Source organism: Zootoca vivipara, chromosome 7 (assembly GCF_963506605.1).
Source record: "Zootoca vivipara chromosome 7, rZooViv1.1, whole genome shotgun sequence".
In the NCBI taxonomy this organism is placed as follows: domain Eukaryota; kingdom Metazoa; phylum Chordata; class Lepidosauria; order Squamata; family Lacertidae; genus Zootoca; species Zootoca vivipara.
The window spans coordinates 61,260,450-61,284,484 of record NC_083282.1 but is presented as its reverse complement, the minus strand read 5'-3'; the positions used below and the strand labels follow the sequence as shown (position 1 = coordinate 61,284,484).

The 24,035-nt window shown below is 43.1% G+C and overlaps 1 protein-coding gene across 1 annotated transcript in view; it reads right to left on the bottom strand.

Annotated features, from left to right (window-relative positions):
* Nucleotides 1-24,035, bottom strand: part of TAFA3 (TAFA chemokine like family member 3) — a 96,896-nt gene that overhangs the window by 8,913 nt on the left and 63,948 nt on the right. Inside the window, exons 4-5 of the mRNA XM_035122882.2 lie at nt 10,682-10,831; nt 1,749-1,873 (exon numbers count right to left, since the gene is read on the bottom strand). Of these exons, the coding sequence (XP_034978773.1) occupies nt 1,749-1,873; nt 10,682-10,831 (275 nt within the window). The remainder of the gene's footprint in view (nt 1-1,748; nt 1,874-10,681; nt 10,832-24,035) is intronic.

Genomic DNA, 24,035 nt, shown 5'->3' with positions numbered 1-24,035 from the left:
TTAATCAAGGTTTGATTAAACTGTGCCAAACACTGCTGGGTTCAGCAAACACTAACCAGCCAGTTCAGCCTGGCATAGCTAGCTGAGTGTGGGTCATTGGCGGAACAAAGCTGATGATGGCCAAGTCTTAAACCTTACAAAAGGTGGGCCATCAGGAAATTCAAAGGCCGACAGCAAGGGGAAGGGAGCTCCTCCTTCAGCTGTGTGTCAGTGGACAGAGACAAAAGGGATTGAAAAAGGTTTAGGATTTCGGTTTGGCCTGACATAAGCCGCGCGACGGGGTGAGCTCCCGTTGCTCGGTCCCAGCTCCTGCCAACCTAGCATTTCAAAAGCACATCAAAGTGCAAGTAGATAAATAGGCGGGAAGGTAAACGGCGTTTTCATGTGCTGCTCTGGTTCGCCAGAAATGGCTTTGTCATGCTGGCCACATGACCTGGAAGCTGTATGGCGGCTCCCTCAGCCAATAACCCGTGATGAGCGCTGCAACCCCAGAGTCGGTCACGACTGGACCTAATGGTCAGGGGTCCCTTTACCTTTACTAAGTGAGCAGGAAGATCAGTTTGGAGTTTGCAAGCTGCAGAGAAAGTGGGGTCAGAGCACCATGTTGACTGACAGGCAGGAAAAGGGAAAGAGAGCATGGCTTTTTGCTATTTTGGATCCAAGACTGTTGCACCTATGGAAGAAGCTTGCCTGCCACCTCTGGAATCTCACACCGCTCAAATTGGGATGGGGTGTAACAGTACTAAGGGGAAAAACTTAAAAGGGTCAATCCCCCCCCCCACCAGAACAGCACAAGAAGGACTGATCCTGCTCAGTAACCACAGAATGCTGAACATCTGTTGGGGGTGGGGGTAGAACAGAAAATCAGGGGTGGGGGTGGGGAATCGAATGGAGTATCCTGGAAGATAGCCTGACTGGCTGGAACTTCTCACTGCTGGAGCAATCCACACTACGGTTTGTTGCACATCCCACTTTTGAGTAATAAACAGAAAATTCCCCATTTTGAACAAAAATGGCTTTGCTCAGAATGTGTGTCCGAGCATTAGAAAAAGTAGTTCCGATTACATGTTTTGATTACATTTAAAATAAAAAAATGAAATATAAAGAACTAAACAACCCTGAAACTGAAGCAACAATGGCACTCTAAACTTTCTCAGAGTAGCTTCAGACATGATGGACAAGGATCTCGGGTAGGTGTATGAAGAGTATTGTGGTTCCTGTCTCCATGTAATCTAATTTGATTTTTTTTGGTCACATGAAACTATTGAGGTCTCTTAGAACACGTGTTGCAGTGTAAGCTGTGGGTCTCCACTGCCTTCCTGACATACAGCTTCTTCACTTCTCCTCTTCCCAAACCTCCTGCCATCACACTGGCCATGACCATCCTTTTTAGGCACATAGCAACTGCCTAACAAATACACAAAGAAGTCAGATATCCATTGTCACTTATCTGAAATCACTTTGAACTGAGATCTTTATGATAGGCAGTCAGGAATGGACAAGATGCATTGTGGGGCTCTTGAACCATTATATGCCCCGAACATACTATTGTTTATTTGGCCTGCCAGATATTTCGAATTAGAGTCAACTATTTGAAATTGATTCAAAGCATCACAATTGTCCTTCACAAAATCATGCACTATGTGGATCTCATAAAAAAGATCACAACAATGCCCTCCCGGGGTGTGTGTGAGAGGGGGAGCATTATTTGACTCAGCCTTCTCTCACCCATCTTGGATTAGGAATACCTTGGTGGTCTTTACTTTGTTTCCAGTACTGCAGCTCCATCCGGACAAATCTGGTAGCACTTTACACTCTTCTCCTTCTACACATGGTTGCATTTGGCACCACCACTTCTGAAGCACGATTGAGGCTAGGAGAAAACGAAAGGCATAATACTTTAAAAGCAAAGCAAAGCAATGACAGCAGACTGGACACTACAGTTATTTACTCCTCAGGAGAAAGTGAATGCAGTCAGTGAAGTGGATCATCTCTTTGTGGCAGCAAAAGGCCCCAATATAAACAGAAACTGAAAGAAAAGTTGACCATAATCTTAAATGTTATCAGGTCAGCTCCAGAGTGGACCAATATGAACACTCAAGTCAATTCCCTTTAATTCATTCATTCATGTTGCTGTTGCTGTTGCCATGATTATGGATTTTCTATACCACTTAATACTCAAAAAATTCCAAGCAGTTTACAATCGAACATAAAGCATCAAACACAAGATTGCAAAATATGAAAACAAGACATTACTAATTAAGATCAAATGCAAGCTGCACATTTAAGGCAGATTATATATATATATATATATATATATATATATATATATATATATATATATATATGGCACAGGAGCATCACAGCATCTTCACACATCCCAAGGATGGAGTGCTGGCTGCTACAATCGAACCAAGCAGCCCCAAAGCATATTTTAATAGTTGTTTCGCTACCCACTATGGGGGCCATCTGCCATGCCAACCTCCAGTGCAACACTGGAATAATCTGAAGACACAGGTCATAAGAAAAGCCCATCTCATTATCAATCCAGGGTCTGCCACAAACATGACCAAAGTCAACAGGTAAATCATTCAGGGCCAGAGAGGAAGAAATGTAATGAAAGAGCAGCAGTGTTCCGTTCAAAAGGGAGGTGTGGGGATTGAATGAGCTTGGCAGGAAGTACACACCATGACAGAATTGGTGGGGAGGGTTGTCTTGGTGAATTAGGGCTTCCCTGGCTCCTGACAGTTTCAAAGACAAAATACATGTTAATGACAAATGGGCAAGAGCAAGCAACCTTGAGAGGCTAATTGAAACAGAGATGTTGTAGCTAATGGTGCCAGGGCCCTAATTTAAAATCAGAGTGAGGTCTGCTTCTCTCAAGTTCTTTCTGACCTTGGACACTGGGCTAAAGTCAAAGGTGGCATTGTAGGAGACCAAAACTGCAGAGCCTGATTTTGCTTGGCCTGTCACCTTATTCTCAACTTAGGACACCAGAAAGGCTAAGAAAAAAAGAAATGGAAAAACTTAGAAGAAGGAAGAGACTGGCTCAGACATGCATAGGCAGTTGTGAGCCTCAGGTTCACATTCTCCACTTTCTTCTCCCAGCATAGTCACTTTAGCTTCCAGTTTTAAACTAGCCAAACCTTGCATTTCATCCCAACTGGGAGAACACTGTTTAAATTCTGGTTTGTTAACAAACCTGGATCATAAGCCATGGTTTGCTCCTGGCTTGTTTAAATCTAGCTAAGACTAGATTTGTTTCAAATATTTACACCCAGTCAAAATGTTTTGGTGGTTTCAGGAGGCCTTTGGGACAGAGGAGAACAACTTTCAGGATTGGTGTACTTAGTAAACTTACAACTACACAAGGTGATCCAAGAGCTTTTCATCCATTAAAAAAAAAAGATAAGAGGAAATAAAAGCAGCTAGGAAGCGCAGGTGCCACCATACATTTTCACAACAGGACAGGAATATCCATGGGAATGATGCATGGGAAACACATGGCCCTGCAGGTGTTCTTGGATCCCTATCTCCCATCAGCTGCAGCCAGCATGATGAATGGTCAGGGATGATGGGAGTTGGAGTCTAACATCTGCAGGGCCTTAGGTTCTCCATCCTTGCATTAACATTACATTTGAAATACAGTACTAGGTCCTGGAACTTGTCCAGAGTAAGTAGCAGGTGCAATTCGGCTAAATACTTCTGTGAATGTTGATACAATTCTAGTTCACAGCCCAAGTACACAAGACTGATTAGTTAATTAATTTTATTTAAATAATTTGTCAGCTACCATTCAGCCAAAGCTCGCTGAGCAGCTTACAGAACTGTAAGTACACAGCAAATAACAATCAAAATGAATTCACGGCAAGCAGTTAAATTATATATATTGCTGAGATGTTTTTCATTTCATAAACTTTATACACGACTTGGTTGTTAAAAAAAATAAGCTTCAAGGAGGTTTACAAAACAGATAAAACAAAATTATCAAGAAGAAATAGAACAATAATTCATTTTCAGCTGGCACTGAAAGAAAACCTGGAATGAATATTAAAATGGCACCAAGGGAGCTTTCCTGGTAAGGGATTGTAAAGGTGTGGTGCCTCAGCTGAAAAGACCCAACCCCCTGCCTTGTTTCAGATGGTGGAGAAATTGGGAGCAGGGTTTTGAGGCCAATCTAAAAATCATGCAGGAGTAGGGCTGTCCTTTGGGAGATGAAAGAACTTCCTAGTTCTGCACATTAATTCTTCAGGATGCATAGAAGAAGAGATCTCGCGCGTTCAGAGGCTGGGGGTTGCCAATCAAACAGCAGGTTTCCACTACTGGGAAAAGAGAAGGCCCGTTTCACTGAGGGGATGAAGTTTTTATTCTCTGAGCCAATTACTTTTTTCCCAAATCCAGCAATAGCCAGAGTTTGTTGTGCCAAATCCATTGGTAATTCAGAACCTCTCTTCTGTGGTGAGTGAAGGGAACTTCTCTTCCATCTACCTGCACCGCCCTGCAAGAACTGGCTGTTGATATAAATCAACTGAAAAGAGCCCTGAAGCAAAGTGAAAAGAAGACTCTCCTGACAGAGAACTCTCTGTAAATCCGAATAATTGCTTTTGTCATTTTTTTTGTTAAATGTTTACAACGGAGCTACTTGCATCACAAATTATGTTGAGTAGAACCACTATCCCAGGTTATTTGGAGGGTGATCTAACTAATTGAGGAAAGCGGTCATAGCTCTGTGAGACAAAGGGCCTGTCTTACACAGAGAAGGTCCCAAGTTCAGTATCTTGGCAACTTGATACAGGGCTAGAAAAACACATCTTTGAAACGCTTCACAGCCATATCTAGCAAGTGTCAACTATACTGAGCTAGATGGACCACTGGTCTGACTCAGTATAATACAGCTTCCTGTGTAATGGGAACATTTCAGGCCAGGTGAATAGTCCTTCTGCTATTCTGAGACAGTATGGAAGGGAGGAATGATGTCATTTAGGTCCCATATGTACAACATATTTAAAGCAGTATCATGTCACTTTAAACAGTCATGGCTTTCCCTAAAGAATCACAAGAACCAAAGTTTGTGAAGAGTGCTGAAGTGCTGTTGAAATGCCCATTCGTCTCACAGAACTACAACTTCCAGATTTCCCTGGGAAGAGGTGGTCCTGTAGCTAGGTGGGGCACCCACATTTCTAGGTGGGGCATTTATTGGACTGTGGAGGCACATATAGCACCAGTCAACCCTGCCCCCATATTCACTGGTGGAGGTTGTGAGGGCCAGGCCAGGGGAAGGGAGAGGCAATGACCTCTTCTCACACTCATCTATGCAGTGTGTGTTATTTCACATAATGGGCTATGTAAAGGCCAAGTTAACAGAAAATTTAGTAAGAACACCAGGATGACTGCCAAATGAATACCAGAAAATGCAATGCGAGCAAAAGTTTATGCTATAACTAAGAAACTATAAACAAGTATGGAGCATGTTTTCGTTATTGTTTAAAGTTTGAATTTTGTATCACGACAACTGCAATACAAAAATAATAAAACCAGGTTTAGAATCAAGCAAGAGCATATTGCAGTGCAACATTAGGGAGAGTGATGCTTGAGAATAATATGCCTAAATTTCTTGTTGAAGTCCAAGAGTCTGTCTAAGGAAATTAGATATGAAGAAGTTATGTATGTTGTTCTTTTTTGTTTTAATATTTGTATGTAGTTGTTTGTTGTATTTGTGTTTGTTTATTTTGTGTTATGATAAAATGAATAAAAATTTTTTAAAGAAAAAGAACAAAAAGAAGTCCATGAGTCTGAGTCCTTAACTTTGTAGCATACTGTATTTACTGCACAATATGCTTCCTTTTGTAAACTTATAAAAAAACCGCTTGATAAACATTTGAGAAAGCTTTTGAATGGTAAGTTCACTTTTTCAGCAATGAGAACCAATTCTCCCCTGCTCATCATAACCATAGAAGAAACAAACTTATTTCTTACTGCAAGCAAAAAAAAAATGCTTCTTTTTTTGCTGGCTGTGTAGAGAACACAATTAAAACTGAAACTGAAAAGCAGAGCAAAGTCCAAGGGGTGGAGTCTAACTGTAGCTCACAATACAAGATACTGTACAGTGGAACCTCGGTTTATGAACACCTCGGTTTATGAATTTTCGGTTTATGAACGCCGCGGACCCATCTGGAACGGATTAATTCACTTTCCATTACTTTTAATGGGAAAGTTCGCTTCAGTTTATGAACGCTTCAGTTTATGAACAGACTTCCGGAACCAATTACACCCATGTTTCAGTTTATGAACGTTTCAGTTTAAGTACTCCGCGGACCCGTCTGGAACGGATTAATCCACTTTCCATTACTTTCAATGGGAAAGTTCGCTTCCGTTTATGAACGGTTACTCCGTGGACTGTCTGGAACGGATTAATCCACTTTCCATTACTTTCAATGGGAAAGTTCGCTTCAGTTTATGAACGCTTCAGTTTATGAACAGACTTCCGGAACCAATTGTGTTCATAAACCGAGGTACCACTGTACTAATAATTGACTCTTCAGGGGTCATGTTACACTAAAGACTGTTTTTTCAAGATAGGGTGATTGTGTGATAGGATGGTTGTTATAACGAAAAATCCACCTTTAGCCAGGGAAAGTCTTGAGTGAGCAAGTTTTTTTGAGGGGGAGGGGCTGGCCATAGGTGAAGTTTGTTGCTAATCCAAGCTAGACTTCCAGGTCCTTCCTAGAATTCCTGTATTGCTGACAGCTTTCACCTAAGCAGTGGGACGCAGGTGGAGCTGTGGGTTAAACCATAGAGCCTAGGGCTTGCCAATCAGAAGGTCAGCGGTTCGAATCCCTGCAATGGGGTAAGCTCCCATTGCTCAGTCCCTACTCCTGCCAACCTAGCAGTTCGAAAGCACGTCAAAGTGCAAGTAGATAAATAGGTACCGCTCCAGCGGGACGGTAAATGGCGTTTCCATGCGCTGCTCTGGTTTGCCAGAAGCGGCTTAGTCATGCTGGCCACATGACCCGGAAGCTGTACGCCGGCTCCCTTGGCCTGTAAAGCGAGATGAGCACCGCAACCCCAGAGTCGTCTGCGACTGGACCTAATGGTCAGGGGTCCCTTTACCTTTTTCACCTAAGCAGTTAAAATGATTCTGAACATTCCCAGAAGTAATAGCTCAACCAATGGTTTGAAGGATGAGGTGACTGGGATATATTAACCATATTATATATTGTATTAGAAATCCTTTTCTGCTTTCTTAGCACTTTTAATTGCTGAGGTATGTAGAGCATCCATAAGAACTTTATGTCTGGGCTGCAACTGATGCGGGCATGATAATTTCTGTGAAATTCCAGTGGATAATTTCAGGGAAACTGCTTTGTTCACAAAATAAGAAGCACCTTTGTGAGGCTGCTTGGGGATGCAGCCTTTCATGGGAATTGCATCCTGTATTTTTTAAGTAGTTTCTTGGCATCATGTACAAATCCATTTGCACCAGCCAAGCTGCCAAGCCGATCAATAATGCACCAGCAGAGGCTTCCAGCCACTTCAGATAGATTCAGAATGACACAGCTCAATAAAATATAGATGTGGTGGGTGGGTTAGTGCTTTGCACAGGTGATTAGATGGCATGTTCTTATTCATGCTGGTAGCACTTACATTGCAAAAACAGGTTTTTCTATAAGTAAAATAAAAATAAAAATAAATCAACAATAGACCTTAGAACCTTAGAACTTACTTGGTTGCTGACTTAAAAAAGTAAAATAAAGGAAACAGAGCCCTGTAAAGTGAGCCCCTTTCAGAGTTAAACTAAGGAACATTCATAGTAAAGGTAAAGGGACCCCTGACCATTAGGTCCAGTCACGGACGACTCTGGGGTTGCAGCGCTCATCTCACTTTATTGGCCAAGGGAGCAGGTGTACAGCTTCCAGGTCATGTGGCCAGCATGACAAAGCCGCTTCTGGCGAACCAGAGCAGCGCACGGAAACACCATTTGCCTTCCCACTGGAGCGGCACCTATTTATCTACTTGCAGTTTGACGTGCTTTCGAACTGCTAGGTTGGCAGGAGCAGGGACCTTTGGAGGTCTTTAAGCAGAGGCTTGACAGCCATATGTCAAGAATGCTTTGATGGTGTTTCCTGCTTGGCAGGGGGTTGGACTGGATGGCCCTTGTGGTCTCTTCCAACTCTATGATTCTATGATTCTAATGGGAGCTCATCCCATTGTGGGGATTCGAACCGTCGACCTTCTGATCGGCAAGCCCTAGGCTCTGTGTTTTAACCCACAGTGCCACGTGTGTCCCTTCAGGAACATACAAGAGCATTAAATATTGGTTCAGAGTTGAAACTGGGCAAATCAACACACAGGTCATTTTTCTCTAAGTAGTCTTACTAAAGTCTCTGATTTATCTTTCAGAATAAGTATGGAACCTTTGTGTTGAGGGGCCAAATGCAAACTAAATAAATTGACAACAGTGCCACATTTAACCAATTAACTGAGCCACGGTTATGTTAAAAACCTTTGGAGCTACAGAATTCTGAAATACTACCCAGGGGTTCCTTCTGTGCCACATCTCCTACCTATCATATATGCTGGAGTTCCATGATCTGTATTCTCCAGCAATGTAGGCCCTGTTTTGCCAGGGAGAAAGGAAGAAGAAGAGCATTTGAAATTATAATTATATACCAATTTCCTTTATTTTTTTAAAAAAGCATTTTGGATATAAGAGTAAGGATCCATGGGACCCATGGGAGGGCAGTCTATAGCCTACTGTACTATTGACAAAAATGATGGGAAAGGTCAGTCTTGTTGACTTCTATCCCACATGGGACTCCCTTCCCTTTAGCAGCAAAAGTGTTGGTGGTCTCAGTTTTCCAGGAAGAACATGAGTCTCAGTTTTCTAGGACGAGCATGTCTGGCCAATGCCAATATCCATCACAGTCAAAAATAGAGGTGGTCCATTAGTCCAGAACTTCACAAGTACTGAATCCCAAATCAATTACCTAACAATGAATTATCCTGAGAAGTTTAAAGAATGGTTGCAAAGATATGCCTGAAAACACAAAGCTCCAAGAAGGTCCCCATTGTGCAGCCAGTGGATAGAGCCTTAGATCTGGATGAGGCAAACTGAGTTCAAAACCAAAGTTGTGCCCTCTTGACTGCTGTACCCAGACTGTGAAAATGGAACAACTAATGAATTACTTCAGCGGGACATTTTTGAGAGTGAATGAATTCCAAATCCTAGCAAACAGTAATGATGGGCCCTATGACTCTGTTCTCCTGGGACAGCATAGTCTGCCTTCAGTCTCTGCTCCTGCAATGGTGTTGTGGCTTTCATTACTAGTTCAAAAACATGAGGGGGGAATGGCAGCTTTAATAGGGAGACGCCAACTCCAGATGTGAAGAGTGAAAGAAAAAAGCCTTTGGAGATGGTGTAGTGGTTAGTGTCTCAGGCTGGGACCTGGGAGACCAGGGTTCAAATACTAAGTCACCCATGAAGCTCACTAGGTGACCTTAAGCCAGTTACTGTCTCTCAGCCTAGCCTACCACACAGGTTTGTGCATAGCTGCCAAGTTTTCCCTTTTCTCGCGAGGAAGCCTATTCAGCATAATGGAAAATCCCTGAAAAAAAGGGATAACTTGGCAGCTATGGGTTTGTGGCGAGGACAAAAGGGAAAGGGGGAGAACCATGAATGCCACATTAAGCTCCTTGAAGGGAACGTGGAATCAATAAGTTGTTGTTGTGCCCCTTTTTGCACCAAAAATGTTCACTGAAGAACATGCAGCTCAGCCCAAGACCTCAACCATTTTGATGTGTTAGGTTGCAATCCTAACAATGTGTACTCAGAAGTAAGTCCCACTGAAGTGGGTCATGATTGCTGTGCTAGCCTTAACTATCTCACTCTGCCCCCTAAGAAGAAGAATTTGGATTTTATATCCTGCTTTATCACTACCTGAAGGAGTCTCAAAGCAGCTAACATTCTCCTTTCCCTTCCTCCCCCACAACAAACACTCTGTGAGGTGAGTGGGGCTGAGAGACTTCAGAGAAGTGTGACTAGCCCAAGGTCACCCAGCAGCTGCATGTGGAGGAGCGGAGATGCGAACCCGGTTTCCCAGATTACGAGTCTACCGCTCTTAACCACTACACCACACTGGCTCTCAGTGGTGTCTGCACCCCACACAGATGTTATGGTGCTGGCACAAATTCAAAACTGGGGAAAGAAATAGGAGCGCCACTTAGGCAGTATTGCTGACTACCGTACAAAGTGATTTGAAGCTGTGTAAACCTGGATTGACATGGCTTGCTTGGTGACGATGGCTGAATTACTAACTTCTTGATCCTGAAGGTATTTATGTTTATTTGAATGTAACTTTATTCAAAGTGAATCAAGCTGTCGGGCCGGTTTCTCAAATGCACATCCATCAGCTGTCAAATGATAATAATAAATTCTACCCATTTGAAAAGTGTGTTGTGCTTTCATAAAGAACCTGTTAAGAGCACTCGGTTATTTCTGATTGCAGCTAAATATACAGCTGACTTTGCTTAAACTACACAGCCAGAAGTATACAATGTAAATCTCCCAGCTGGCACACCTAACTACAATTAAAGCTCCAGAGCTAAGGGTGGATCTCTTAATCCATTCAACAGCGATTTCCAAACGCAAATGCACACTTCACAGAGAGACCTGCTCACTTACCGTCTACACATGAAGGAGCAGCGTGCGTCGTCCCAGCCACCTGACCTGGAAAGCAGGAACATTTCACTGTTTGTGAGCGCTCTTCAATCTTGTTCTTATTGCAGCACCTGTGAGCAGCGATGACTTCGCATGTGCCAGGCTCTATGTGCACTGCAAGGAAGAAAGGCACAGCAAATTGCACAGGGATGTGGCAGTCAAAGGGGATTGTGTGTTTGTATTACAGCAACAGCAAATGGGCCATACGGTGCTGAACATATGGTGATACATTCTAGGCGAATGATCAGGCCGCAGAGTACAAAATGCCAAGCTGGACCCGTCCTGTCTGTTCAAAGATGCTACTGTATACAAGATCCAAGGAAAAGGTTGTCTTTTCTCAGCAACAAGTTAGAAGCAGTGCAGAAATCGAATCGCACCGTTCACAGATTGCCACTGGACAGCTGGAGCTCTGTTGACTCTGAAAGAACAGCTGGCACTTGCAATAATAATAATTTAAAAATCCAGGCAAGGAAAAATGTACTCAAGGGAGATAACTTGTTAGGATGTGTATAAAATTTTTAATTCTAAAGGTGGCACCCATGCCCATTGAAAGACCTCTCTGCAAAAGGTTTTGATTGTAAAGAGCTCATTTGTATAATTTGACATAATTTCTAGATTGTATCTAGCTGCATGGATCTAATGTGTTACAAACCACAAAAATGTACACACCCATTCCAGATGGGTCACATCTTGTAGATTAGAAGTGGGGAACCTGTGGCACTCTGGCTGTTGGCCAGGCTGGCTGGGACTGGATTGGACATATTCAGAGGCTACAGGCAACTTCCAAATTACTTGTGTAAATTGTTACGTTCCATGGCACCACGTTTAAGTGAAATCGCGTATATTTGAAACACCATTGAAAAAGCTTGCAAACACCCTCTTCCACCCTTGCCCTGCCCCTTTTTGTGGCCTTTTAGTGGCATTTTTGGGCCACTTCTATGTTCGGCATGATGCATGTGTGTGGTTCTATACATATCAGATGCGCCTAAAACGGTTGCTGCCTGTAGTGACTAGACATAGTGGCTACGTTATGCCTCCACTGTCAGGCAGCATGTTTCTTAATGCCAGAGAATCACAACTGTGGAAGAGTGCTGTTGCACTCGGATCCTGTTTTGGGCATCTGGATGACCACTGTGAGAACAGGATGCTTGCCTAGGTGCGCCGTTGGCCTCATCCAGCAGGCTCTTATGTTTTAATGACTTCTAGATGTTGGAATCCAACTAGTTAGGGAAGCCTGGCTGGATGAGAGGAACTAGTGCACACCATTCACTCGCCAACAAAACTAGCCCATTCTTGACATACATTCCTGTTCCTTTCATTCCAAAATCCATTTTAAGGCAACAGTTTATTAGATCAACCTACATATCAGAAAACTGTGTTCACACTTTCAATTTCTCCAAAACCTTTCAGCAGGATTGGCCAGGGAAAGCCAACACAGTGCCTTTCATATGCTGTCGGACTACAGTTCCCATCTTCCCTGGCTATTGGGTCATGCTGGCTAGGCCTGCTGGGAGTTGTAGTCCATCAGCAGCTGGAAAGTCACCACAATGAACACTCCTAGGTTAGATGGTAGGTAAAATAGGCAAGCAATGGAAAGGAAAAACCTGGCAGGTAGTGAAGCCATGGATACAGAGTGGACTATGGGAGGAGGTAGCAGACATTCAAGGAAAGCTTTGTGAGATGCTGATCAGGTGGCACCTAAGTTGCTGGGCAGAAGCAGCTAGCAGGGCAGGGTGGCACTGCAGAAACAGCCTTCCAGTAGCAACATCCGAGGAGATTCTTGAGAGTCCCATGGACTGCAAGAAGATCAAACCTATCCATTCTGAAGGAAATCAGCCCTGAGTGCTCACTGGAAGGACAGGTCCTGAAGCTGAGGCTCCAATACTTCGGCCACCTCATGAGAAGAGAAGAATCCCTGAAAAGACCCTGATGTTGGGAAAGATTGAGGGCACAAGGAGAAGGGAACGACAAAGGACAAGATGGTTGGACGGTGTTCTCGAAGCTACCAACATGAGTTTGCCCAAACTGCGGGAGGCGGTGCAAGACAGGAGTGCCTGGCGCGCTCTGGTCCATGGGGTCACGAAGAGTCGGACACGACTAAACGACTAAACAACAACAAGCAACATCACTGCCTCTTACCAGGAGCAATGGCAAGATGGGAATGCCAGATTGTCTCTGCTAGTGCACCCACCAGTGGGATGTGGAAGGATGTAGCAGACATTCAAATGAGTCTCTCATAGGTCCCATGTATGCTTCACCTAGGCCTGCTGGGAAGCAGCTACTGGCAGAGCAAGGTGGTGCTGAGGGCTGTGGCATCCGTCACTTAGCAGGAAGGGTAGGGCAGGACAACAGCCAGGTTGGGCAATGGAGATGCACTAGTGTATCCATGCCACCCTGAACTCAGTGCCACCCTGTCCTTCCACCCCTCCATCCTGGTAAGTGGCATTGATCCCTCTGCGAGGAGGCTGTTGCATGGTGCTGCTCTGCCCTTCCAGCCACTTCTGCTCATGGTAAGAAGGGAATGCAATGGCTGAAACCTTATCTTCAGGAATGGAAAATCCAGCTGTTACCCAGGCATGTCTCCAACTTTAGGCAAAAGACACAGGCTCCTTGGTAGGTGGGAAACAGGACAAAAGAAAAGCCAGTGCATTTTTGTGTTAACAAGCTGGAGGTAAATTTTAGGCGGTGTGCAAGGTTTTTTTAAAAAAAGATTAATGGAAGCTAAATCAAGTAGTTTGACCTAGCAGCTTCAGGAAATGTTCCATTGTTTAAAAATCCCTTTTTGAGATGGATGACTAAAACAGGATCCTGTGTTCCATTTAGAAGTGTATTTATTTTCCTTATAATGCATCACATCAGTGGTTCATAGATGTCATGCATGTTAACCTAAGACCCTCGGCTCAGGTCAATACGTCATTTCTGGCAGGTACCAAGAGTGCACTGAAGCTCATGATTTTGCACTTTGCCCTATTAAATTTTTTGCTGTGCAGTTCATGAATCATCCAATACATTATGTATACTTTCCCAATTCTCATCTGAATTGACTGTTCTCTCCATCTAATTGCCATTTCATTGACACATTCTTCCTTTTCTCACTAAAGTTGTCAACAAACATACCAAACGAAACAGTCTTGAGACTGACTTTGGAAACTCAACTGGGAACCCTTTCCTCAGCTCAAAGATTTGCCTTTTATTACCATCAGAGAGTCTTTCATTTGAGCAGTTACTTTTCTATCTCAAAACACAGCTATCATTCAAGGGCTATCTGTTCCCATTTAAGTAGTAATTTCTCTCACAATATGGTATCCAACATTTTGTAAAGGTGCAAAAACGTTGGATTTAACAGTATTTCACATGCCTCAGAAAGAGAGATTGCTTAGATGTAACTGCCTTTGAGTAGTCATTTCCATAAAAGGAGCTGCTATCCTTTTGGAATTTATGGCCATATCTGGAAATTCAAAAAATTGATGTAGGCCCCACCACAAAATAGCTGCTGTCGGCACCTGGCTAGTCACAAATGACAAGTAACTTGCCCAAGTGACAAAGTGCAAGGCAGAGTTTACAGCATGAGCCCTTGCAAATAAAACCACTCATTTGATCCCACAGTGGTGGGATCTTTAAAAAACAGATACATTGGGCTCATCCATACTGCTGTTTAACATGAACAGTCAGCTTCCTGTACCTCCATTGATTCTCTGTTTTCCATATGATGGTCTCCTCCAAATTACTGCCTTCCCAACTCTTCCCCCTCTCTCAGTCTGGACTTTCTTATAGTTGGGATACTCTGAAAGTGGACTTTCTTATAGTTGGGATACTCTGAAAGTGAGAGAGTATGAAAAAATCCAGATTGAGGAAAGGGGAAGAGTGGGTTGGCTGTATTTTGGAGGGCAACATCATATGGACAACAGAGAATTAACAGAAGTACAGGAAGCTTACTATCTACATTAAACAACAGGATCAGTGAGCTCAAGATCACTTGGTACCTGCCTTTGACATTCCCCCCCCCAATGTTCAAACATTATGTAAATGAATTAAGCAAACAAAGAATGACTGATTCAAATCAGTTCCTTAAATGTCCAAAGACTATTGTTCATATGAGAAAGAAAGGGGGGGAGGGAATTACTTAAGGGAGAGGCAGGGCCCTCTTAAGCATATCTGGCACCCTGGCGCCGTGGTGCGAATATCCCTCCGGTGCCCCGCCCCCACCCCGTTTCCCAGCACCCGCCGTGCGGCTGCCGCGGGTGCCACAGCACGGCACCCCCTTGCAGCCCTGCGCCCTGGCGCCCTGCGCCACCCAGCCTTGCCATAGAGCCAGCCCTGGGGAGAGGGTGGACAGAGCAGCCCATGGCTCAACTCCAATCCTCCAACTATTATTTGAGATTAGAGATTATTTAGAGATGGAGAAATCTGACAAGTTCCCAGTTTCCCAACCTTAAATTAAGTTCTCCAAATTTCCACAGCAATTTGGATTCTTTTTTAAAAAAATTAACCCTCTTGAAAATTCACCCGCATTTTAGCACTCCTTTCTTCTAATGAACACTTTTTTGTATACAGTTTTAACTATCATACGTATTTTTGGACAGATTAATGTACGCAAGCACGCACGCACACGTACACACACACACACACACACACACACACACACAATAACCCACATTTCCTCCTAAAAGTGCAAATAAAATCAAAACTGTTTCTCATGCCTACTCTGAATTGATGAAAAGTCTTTTCAGCCAGCTTCATAGTGCAATGATCAGTTGCAATTCCCTCCATAGTTTCACCACTGTTTGCGACACCACACCACAAAACCCTCAAAGGACAAGACATACCATTTTGGAAAACCATGCCTTTTAGTGACATCCATGCAATTTCATATAATTCCCTGGAGCACTCATTCAGTTAGAGCCTTTCCCAACGTTCATAATTAAACCAATCCAAGGGGTCATTGCTTATTCAGATTACACACTACATCTCATTAACCACGGAGAAAGGAGTATGGGGTTGGTTACTCTGTAACATGGTGCTTCGCTGTCTATACTTCCACTAAAGCCCATTTTCTTTTGCATACTGTAAGAAGACTCAAGCTTTCATTAAAACTGAATTATGACGGTATTTAAAAGAGTGAGTCAAATTTATGGTCAGGAATGTTATTACTAAATACTTCCAGCATAGGTAATTGTGTAATTATGATGGGCAGAAATGAAAGTGATGGTTCATTAGTAGAAAACGTCCATGAAATAATAATAAATAAAGCTAAATGGAAATGGTAGTAATGCAGAGCCTTCATTGGATCTCAGCCAAGGGCTTCCCTGGGCTTGCAGATTTCAAACTCTGGCTGACACTTGTAATGAGATATTCCTTAACCCTTGCAAGCTAATGTGGCCAACGTGGAGCCCAACAGCTTTCTGAAATACTTGTAGAACTCCTTAAACCAGAGACACGTTATGTTAGGGATGGAGAACCTGTGGCTCTCCAGATGTTGCTGGACTCCAAGCCCCAGTCACCATGGCCAGTGTTGAGGGATGAAAGAAGGTAATGAGGTCAATGCGGTCCATTGTGCCAACCTCTCTGCTGCCTAGCTCCTTTCCCTTCTAGTAAGCTGCATCAATGCCGGTGGTGGGAGGTCAGGTAAGCACTGGTGTTGTGGACCACAACCAAGCCTATCAATCTACCAATTTTTTTAAAAAATACATAGGAAGCTGCATTACGCTGAGTCAGACAACTGGTCTATCTAGCTCAGTATTGTCAACACTGGTGGGCAGTGGCCTCCAGAGTCTGAGACAGGGGCCATTTCCAGCGCTACCTAGAGTTGTCAGAGATTGAACCTGGGGCCTTCTGTTTGCAGGTTCCGTTTGCAGAGAAGGTCCCTGTTTGTCCTCAAACTCAATGAGTTCTGGGCCTTCCCCCCAAATCCGTTTGTTTACTGTGCCAGTTGGATGCTTCCTTGTAAGGCACTCTGTGTCTGCTGCTGCTTTTCAGCCTTTTATAATCTAATAAGCAGCATGTTGGGGTGCAAGGTGCAATACTGCGGGAGGGACTTTCAGTAAACTCTCAAACTTCTGAAGGGTTACACCCCCCTCCTCAAGAACACAGTCCTAAGTGTTTAAAAGAAGGAGATTGCACATGCCATCAAAGCAACCTTGACCGAAGTTGTTAATGAAGGAGATTCTGCACCATTGTGCAATAGGTACAAAGGAAATACCTTTTATAGACTTGGTAGCCCTATTCTGTATTAAAGCTAAAGCCAGACAATTGTTCAGCCTCTCATCAGCGGTGATTACGTGCGCCTTCCAACCTCTTTTCTTCCTGCACTCTCTGCTGCCCACTGGCTGATCAGTGAAGAAGATAAATGCATCCAATTTCCCCACCTCATTCCCCTGCAGACATTGGGGAAAAGCTCTTCAGAGGCTCCTTTGGAATATTTGGGGCCATTGTTCAGATGACGGACAAGTTTGGCTGAAAAGTTCTGTTTCATTCTCTCAAACTACCTCTATTTTCTGAGTCACTTTGTACTTTTTGGAAATGTCCTTCCTGCTAGTTAATTTTAACTTTTGCATGTTTGACTCTCCTTTTCCACAGCATTCTTCAGGAAGTACATCAAGGGGCCGTATTACCGGTACAACCTGATGCATCCTCAATAGTTTGAGGTTAAAAGTAGTAAACCCATTTGCCTAGTCTGACATTTATCTAGCTCTTGTGTCTAATGTGCCTTCCCCAAGTTCATGAGTTTTAGCTAGAGGGCTGTCAGCCAATCTGCTTTTGAGACAATGCAGTCTGTTGCGTTAATTAATTAATTGACTGGAATATAATTTACAAGCTATTTTTAGCACTTCCATCACCATGCATGGCACTTTACAAAGTAGCATACATAGGCAACAGGCAGGTCCTTGCCTAGAAGAGCTTGCAATCTCAAATTAGTAAAATGAGGGAAGATGAAGGCAACTAAAGGAGATGAAGGAAGATTCTAAGGATAACAAGGGGTTGGTAAAGATATTTCAAAGTGGGCGTTTATAGCACCATTGGATATTGAGAGCTTGGACCCAAGAGCCCTAGGCCTTAAGCAAATACCTATTTCACAGGTGAGGATTGCAAAGCCAGGAAATAAGTGCTCAGGGAATGGCTGTCTATTCTGCATGCTTCACTCACTGGCTGGGATGCTTCTCTTCCGTCTGCTATTCAAACACACAGATGGCTGCCTATTCCCAGTTAGGTAGCTATCATGGCTCTATGACAGCTACTAAGATCTGCATGCACACTCTTAAAGCAAAGTCTATCTAACACCCTTTAAACATGGCGAAGAGTTCCTACCCTGGATAGAGCCTCTCTGTCTATCTTGGAAGCTATTTTGCTTTCACTGGGTTCAAAATTCCCTTTCCCATCCTTGTTATTTTTTCAACTACAGCCTCTCTTCTCCATCATGCAGTTAACTGCTATTCAGAAATAATAATAAAAATGCAATCCATGCAAACAGCTAATCAGACAGAGCTTTGACTCATGGGGTTTTTCCTCTCCAATTACAGTTTTATGCTAGCATAAAAAACTTAAAGCCATGCAAGATGGTGAATCCAGTTTGTCATAATCTCTCCTGCCTTCTGCTGCTGTGTATGTCATATTCCTGTTCTGGAAGGCTCCCCACATTCTAAGTAACAGCTGTGGGGAGGGGGGAGCGAAAATGGGGTGCTCCATTTTACATGAGTGTAAAAAAGTAATAATAATAGAGAAAAAAACAAACAAACCCTGGATACAACCCATTATGACTCAGTGTTGCTGCCAAGCTATTGGTTCTGTCCAGATCTTATCAGCAATTATTTTGAGGGGCAGATAAATCCAGGTTTGTAATTAACTGTCAATTTATTTTAAGAATTCGCTCATTCTTCAAACAAAATTGTCATTTAAAACTTTTCATAATACCCACTTAAAAGGCATTTCATGAGCAATTAAGCTGTACTTTTGACATGCATTTAAAAATGAGCATTAAGAACGCTTTGAAATTAACAAGATCAAGTGAACGTTCTAAAGTGCAGTGCAATCTTTTATTAAAGATTAGAGACAAAATAAAGAGAGTTGTGCATTTGTTCTGTTGTGCCCTACAAGAAGGTTTAGCTACTCATGCCATTTCAAGAAACCGAGCAAGCTGCTTTTAAAGTGGTCAATAATTTAAGCATTTAATGAAAGGAGAGGCTTTTAGGAGTACTTAGCACATAGAAATCGGGATCATAGGGGGCAGGCTAGAAGAGACTGCTTACACCCTTTATTCCACAGCTGACTGGCAAGGTAGGACAGCTGAGTCTCCACTATCTGGTAATCCCTGCCACTAAAGCCCTGTGAACCCCTACAACCCTTCTCAGGGAAACAGAGGCACTTTGGCTCCAGTGGATCCAATTTGCCTCTTCTCCGTCGCTGGAACACTCTGTTTCTGGGCCTTCATAGGCTACCATTGGTGGATAATCTGGCTGTGGTAGATTGATGGCTTTCTGCAGAGCTTTCTGCAAGCATAGTGGGTGCTACTGGATGGATGTGTGCCCCCCCCACTGAAGCAGAGCAGCTCTCTGCTACTGGGCTCCTCCACCCCACCCTTACCACCTCCAGCTGGTAGATACGATGGTTAGGATTACTCTACAATACCCCAATTTTTTTGTGTGTTTTCTGATGCTGTTCATCGTTTCCAAATACCTGCTTCAACTAAGATCATAAGAGATCTACAAGGGTGGCATTCAACTAAGTTTGACCCATTGAAATTAATCTAACTTAGTCTTTGTCAGGAGCGAATCAGCAATAAATCACATGAAGTAGGTTAACTCTTTATTAGAATAAACCAGATCTGCTCAGGAGTGCCAGATCTAATGAGAAACTCTTCTTCAATAGGTCTTGTCCCTATGAGCCACTTCTAGAGACTGAAGGTCCCTGCCTTCTCACAGCTACCTAAGTATCCTCCTCTCCCAGGTCTTTCCCAATCAACTTGAGACTCCACCAACATGTCTGCCTTTGCTCCTCCTGTTTCATACATCTTTTGGTCCTGGGAGACAAGGGGGGATGGGAGCTTACCACAGCAGGAGGGGGAAACACCTTGGCTTCTTCAGCAGCCTGACTCATCTCTGCCTCTTGGCCTCCCTCCTCTCTTCCTTCAGCTTCATATTCTGGACTTCCCTCTGCCCCAGACTCTCCTTGCTCATTAAACCCTGCTACCTCTTCAGCTTCTGACTCCTCCCCCTCCCCGGCTTCTCCCTCTCCTCCCTCTTACCACTCGTCATTGTCCCGCCACCAATCTTCTTTCCTTGGAGGTTCCCTAGCTGGTGCCTCCCAACATTCCTTTGTGTCCAGCCAGTCCATGACAGTCATTAAATGTATGTGAGGAATGACTTCCACTTGCACAGCAGGACTCTCCCCCCCCCCTCCTCTCCCTGAGTGTACCATCCCAAAATCTGCTCCAGGGTATTGGGGGGAAAACTCAGAATTGATTGAGGGGGTCTGCAGGATAGGATAGTGGAGGAAAATCCCATTGCTCAGCGGAAGTCATTCTCGAAAAGTGCTACTTTGATTGCAACCCTACTCTGAGTAAAACCTTGTTTAATGCCATCCTGCATAGCTGCCAAGTCTCCCATTTTTCACGGGAAACCCCCCATATTTAAACCCATTTCCTGCTGTTATCCCGAATAGAGAAATTCCCATAAATCCCCCGGATTTCCTACCTGCCAGGGAGGCTCCTTCTGCGCATGTCTGGCATGTCTGGACATGCGCAGAACCGATTTCGGGTGCCGCTCTGCCCATGTTTGGGCACCGGAAACTGAGCAGCGCCAGCACCGGAAGTTGCTTCTATGCATGTCCAGACATGCGTAGAAGCGACTTTCCGTGCCGCGCCGCTGCTGATCCCGGATTTTTCTTACCGGGAGTTGGAGGGTATGCCACCCTGTTTAGGTGAACATGACCACTAAGAGGTGGATGCCATTCCTGGTCATGTGAGAGAGCACAAAAGATTTATAAAACATCCCCTGCTTTTGAGACTGCAGCAGTTTGCAGTCACTCTTTAATGCAGATTACATTAGCTTGTCTAGGAAAAGGCGTTTTGATGATGTGGAAACTCTTCCAGTCAGCCTACATGCCTCTATAATCTGCAGTTTGACAGCTGCTCAATTTAAATAAGCATCTGGGATTAGACTATTTGATGCCATTCCTCTTCCAGCGTGCTAATTATTTACTAATACAGCAGCAAGGAGCATTTGATGTTGGAGGTGGTGCCTTAGTAGCTTCTGCTGTCACCATGAATTTAAGTCACCAAGGATGTAGGTATTCAGGACTTTCCCACGTCAGAATATGGAATCACAGATCTGATTGCACCTTCATATTAAAAGTTTCATATATATATATATATATATATATATATATATATATATATATATATGCTATTTATTTTAAACATCTCTAACCTATGTTTAGAGTTAACACTGTGGTCTGAACGTAGCTTACAGCATTCATTTAAAACAAAAACATCATTAAAAATCAACATTAAAACCTAGCAAAACACAGCCATAAGACTCACATAAAATATAATAACTTCAACCCAGCTGCAGGAACAACAGCACAATCCAGTTAATAGAAGCCTGATTTTGTGGTTTACGTTATGATTATTATTCATTTTTTTCTACTGATGTTTTTGCTTCTGTTTCATTAGGTATGTAGGGTTATTGTAATGTATTGTTCTTTTATAGTTTATGTTATGCTTATACTCTCTTAAAATGTTGCAAGTCAGTTAGAAACTCCTTATGTTAGTACTTTACTAATACATTGAATAAATAACAACAGATGCCACAAAATGCAGAGATTAAAATAATAGTTTTCACCTGGTATATAAATGGCAAGAGTGGAAACAGATGACAAGATAAGGAGAAGGTGTTCCACAATGGGAAATTTGACTTTCCTCTTTAAAAAATGCTTCCAGGGAACTATTCTAGCAGATTTGCATTTTCACAGATATCTGGAAACCTTAAGGAGAAACCAGCAGACCCTTTGCTTGGAAATTAAACAAAGGGTCTGCTGGTTTCTCCTTAAGGTTTCCAGACTCAAAAGAGAGCAGGGCAATTAAAGGCACAGAATTCCTGTCCTCTATTGAGTCTGGCAACCCTAGAAAACATTGTTTTGCCTAGAAAGTGTCACTTCTAAATGTGTAATGCTGTGTAGTGTACAATATATACAAGGCAGTAGGAAGCTATTTTTAAAATCATATATACCAACTCCTCGATGTACGTTTTCCATTTTCAATAGGAGGAAAATGAAAAATCCAGTTTAAAGCACAGCATGTGCAAATAGCCTAATTCATTAACTAACAATTCAAAATGCAGTTTTGAAATGTGACCCTAACTAAAACCGCCGTGAACGGAGGTGTGTTCACTGAAGATCACAATGTTGTAACCACCTTGATGCATTCTGTTAGTTCTGGTGCTATTTCAGACCTTTCTGTGAAATGGCATCTTACATTTTAGCCACAGCTTGATAATCCACCAGGTGACTTTTTTCAGTGACAATAGGATAATTGCAGGATGGGATGGGGCAGGGTGAGGCAGGGTAGAGAATAGCCTTGTTCTGGCAGAAAGAGCTGTTTAATGTGTCTTATAGCTCAGTTAGCTAGAGCATGGTTTTGATAATGCCAAGGTTGCAGGTTCAGCTGCATATTCCTGCATTGCAGAGATGCTTCTCCAACTCTAGGATTCTATTAAATGAGGCAAGATTGAATGTATTGCCCTTGGCTGTACGTGAGGGATGAGTCCAACAGATTCCACATGAAAAACGCTTATGCCCCTGTGGAGATGGCAGTACCGAATCGGTGGTGCATGCCCTTCTGGCTTTCACTCTTGAGGAAAGAGATTATCATCCCTCTTTTATTGTCCATTCCAGGTCACCCAACCACCGCCACAGAGTCCTTTCTCTTGGCAGATCAAGATGAGCAGGTGACAGCAAAGGTGGCAAGGTTTTTAGCTGGGGCAATCAGAATAAGATCCACTATTGACTATTGATTCAACACCCTAAATTGTTGTTGTTGCTGTTGTTTAGTCATTTAGTCATGTCCAACTCTTCGTGACCCCATGGACCATAGCACGCCAGGCACTCCTGTCTTCCACTGCCTCCTGCAGTTTGGTCAAACTCATGTTTGTAGCTTCGAGAACACTGTCCAACCATCTCATCCTCTGTCGTCCCCTTCTCCTTGTGCCCTCCATCTTTCCCAACATCAGGGTCTTTTTCAGGGAGTCTTCTCTTCTCATGATGTGGCCAAAGTATTGGAGCCTCAGCTTCAGGATCTGTCCTTCCAGTGAGCACTCAAATGTATTTTACATAATTGACTTTTTATTTCTATTCTTTGTATATTGTATTGTTGTTTTATTGCTATGGCCAATGACTGATGCAAATAAAGATTCATTCATTCATTCATTCAGATAGTCAAAAGTGTTGTTTTTATATAAAAAAACACCCTAAGACAAAAAGTTCCCAATAATGTTTGCTTGCTTGCTTGCTTGCTTGCTTATTTGAAAGAATTTTATCTTACTCTTCCATCAAGAAAGGTTCCACAGAGACAAAGAGGAAGAGGATTAAAATACAGTTACCATGAATGGGAAGAAGAGGACAATTGCAAAGGCTGAAGATGGTGGTGCGAACTTGGGTATTTCTCAAATATTTTGAAACATTTCCCTATGAAATTCTGAACATAACTGATGCTTAATATTATCCATTTCTGGGAAGGGCCCTAAAGCATCAGCAGTAAAGCATCTTCTTTATACACAAACGGTCCTAGTTTTTACACACACACACACCCTGCTTGTCCAGGTAAGGCTGGGAATTGTCTCCAACCTGAAACCCTGGAGATCTGCTGGCAGTCAGAGTAGACAATACTGAGCTAGATGGAACACTGGTATAAGGCAGTTCTCTATGTTTCATTCTGTAGTGGATTTGAGCCCCATGTTGGGCAAACATTTCCTGCATTACAGAGGGTTGGATGTGATGACACTCATGGTTCTTCCCAACAATACAGTTCTATGATTGTATAATTATATGGTATTTATCTCCACACTAGTTTATTCCAAGCTGCCCCTCAATTTGTGGACCTTTGTGCATTTTCCTCTCTATTCATGTGCGTTGCTTCTTCTTCTGCACTTGAAGGATGAGAATTGTGTTTAATAATGCTAAGTGTGTGTGCAGTTGCACCCATATGCACACCAAATCATTTTATTCAATGTGATAAGAGGGAAGAGAATACTGTGGTGTCTTTGCAGGGAGATGTTCAGTAAGTGGTGTGTGTGTGTGTGTGTGTGCAAGATTAAAACTTAACCTCTCT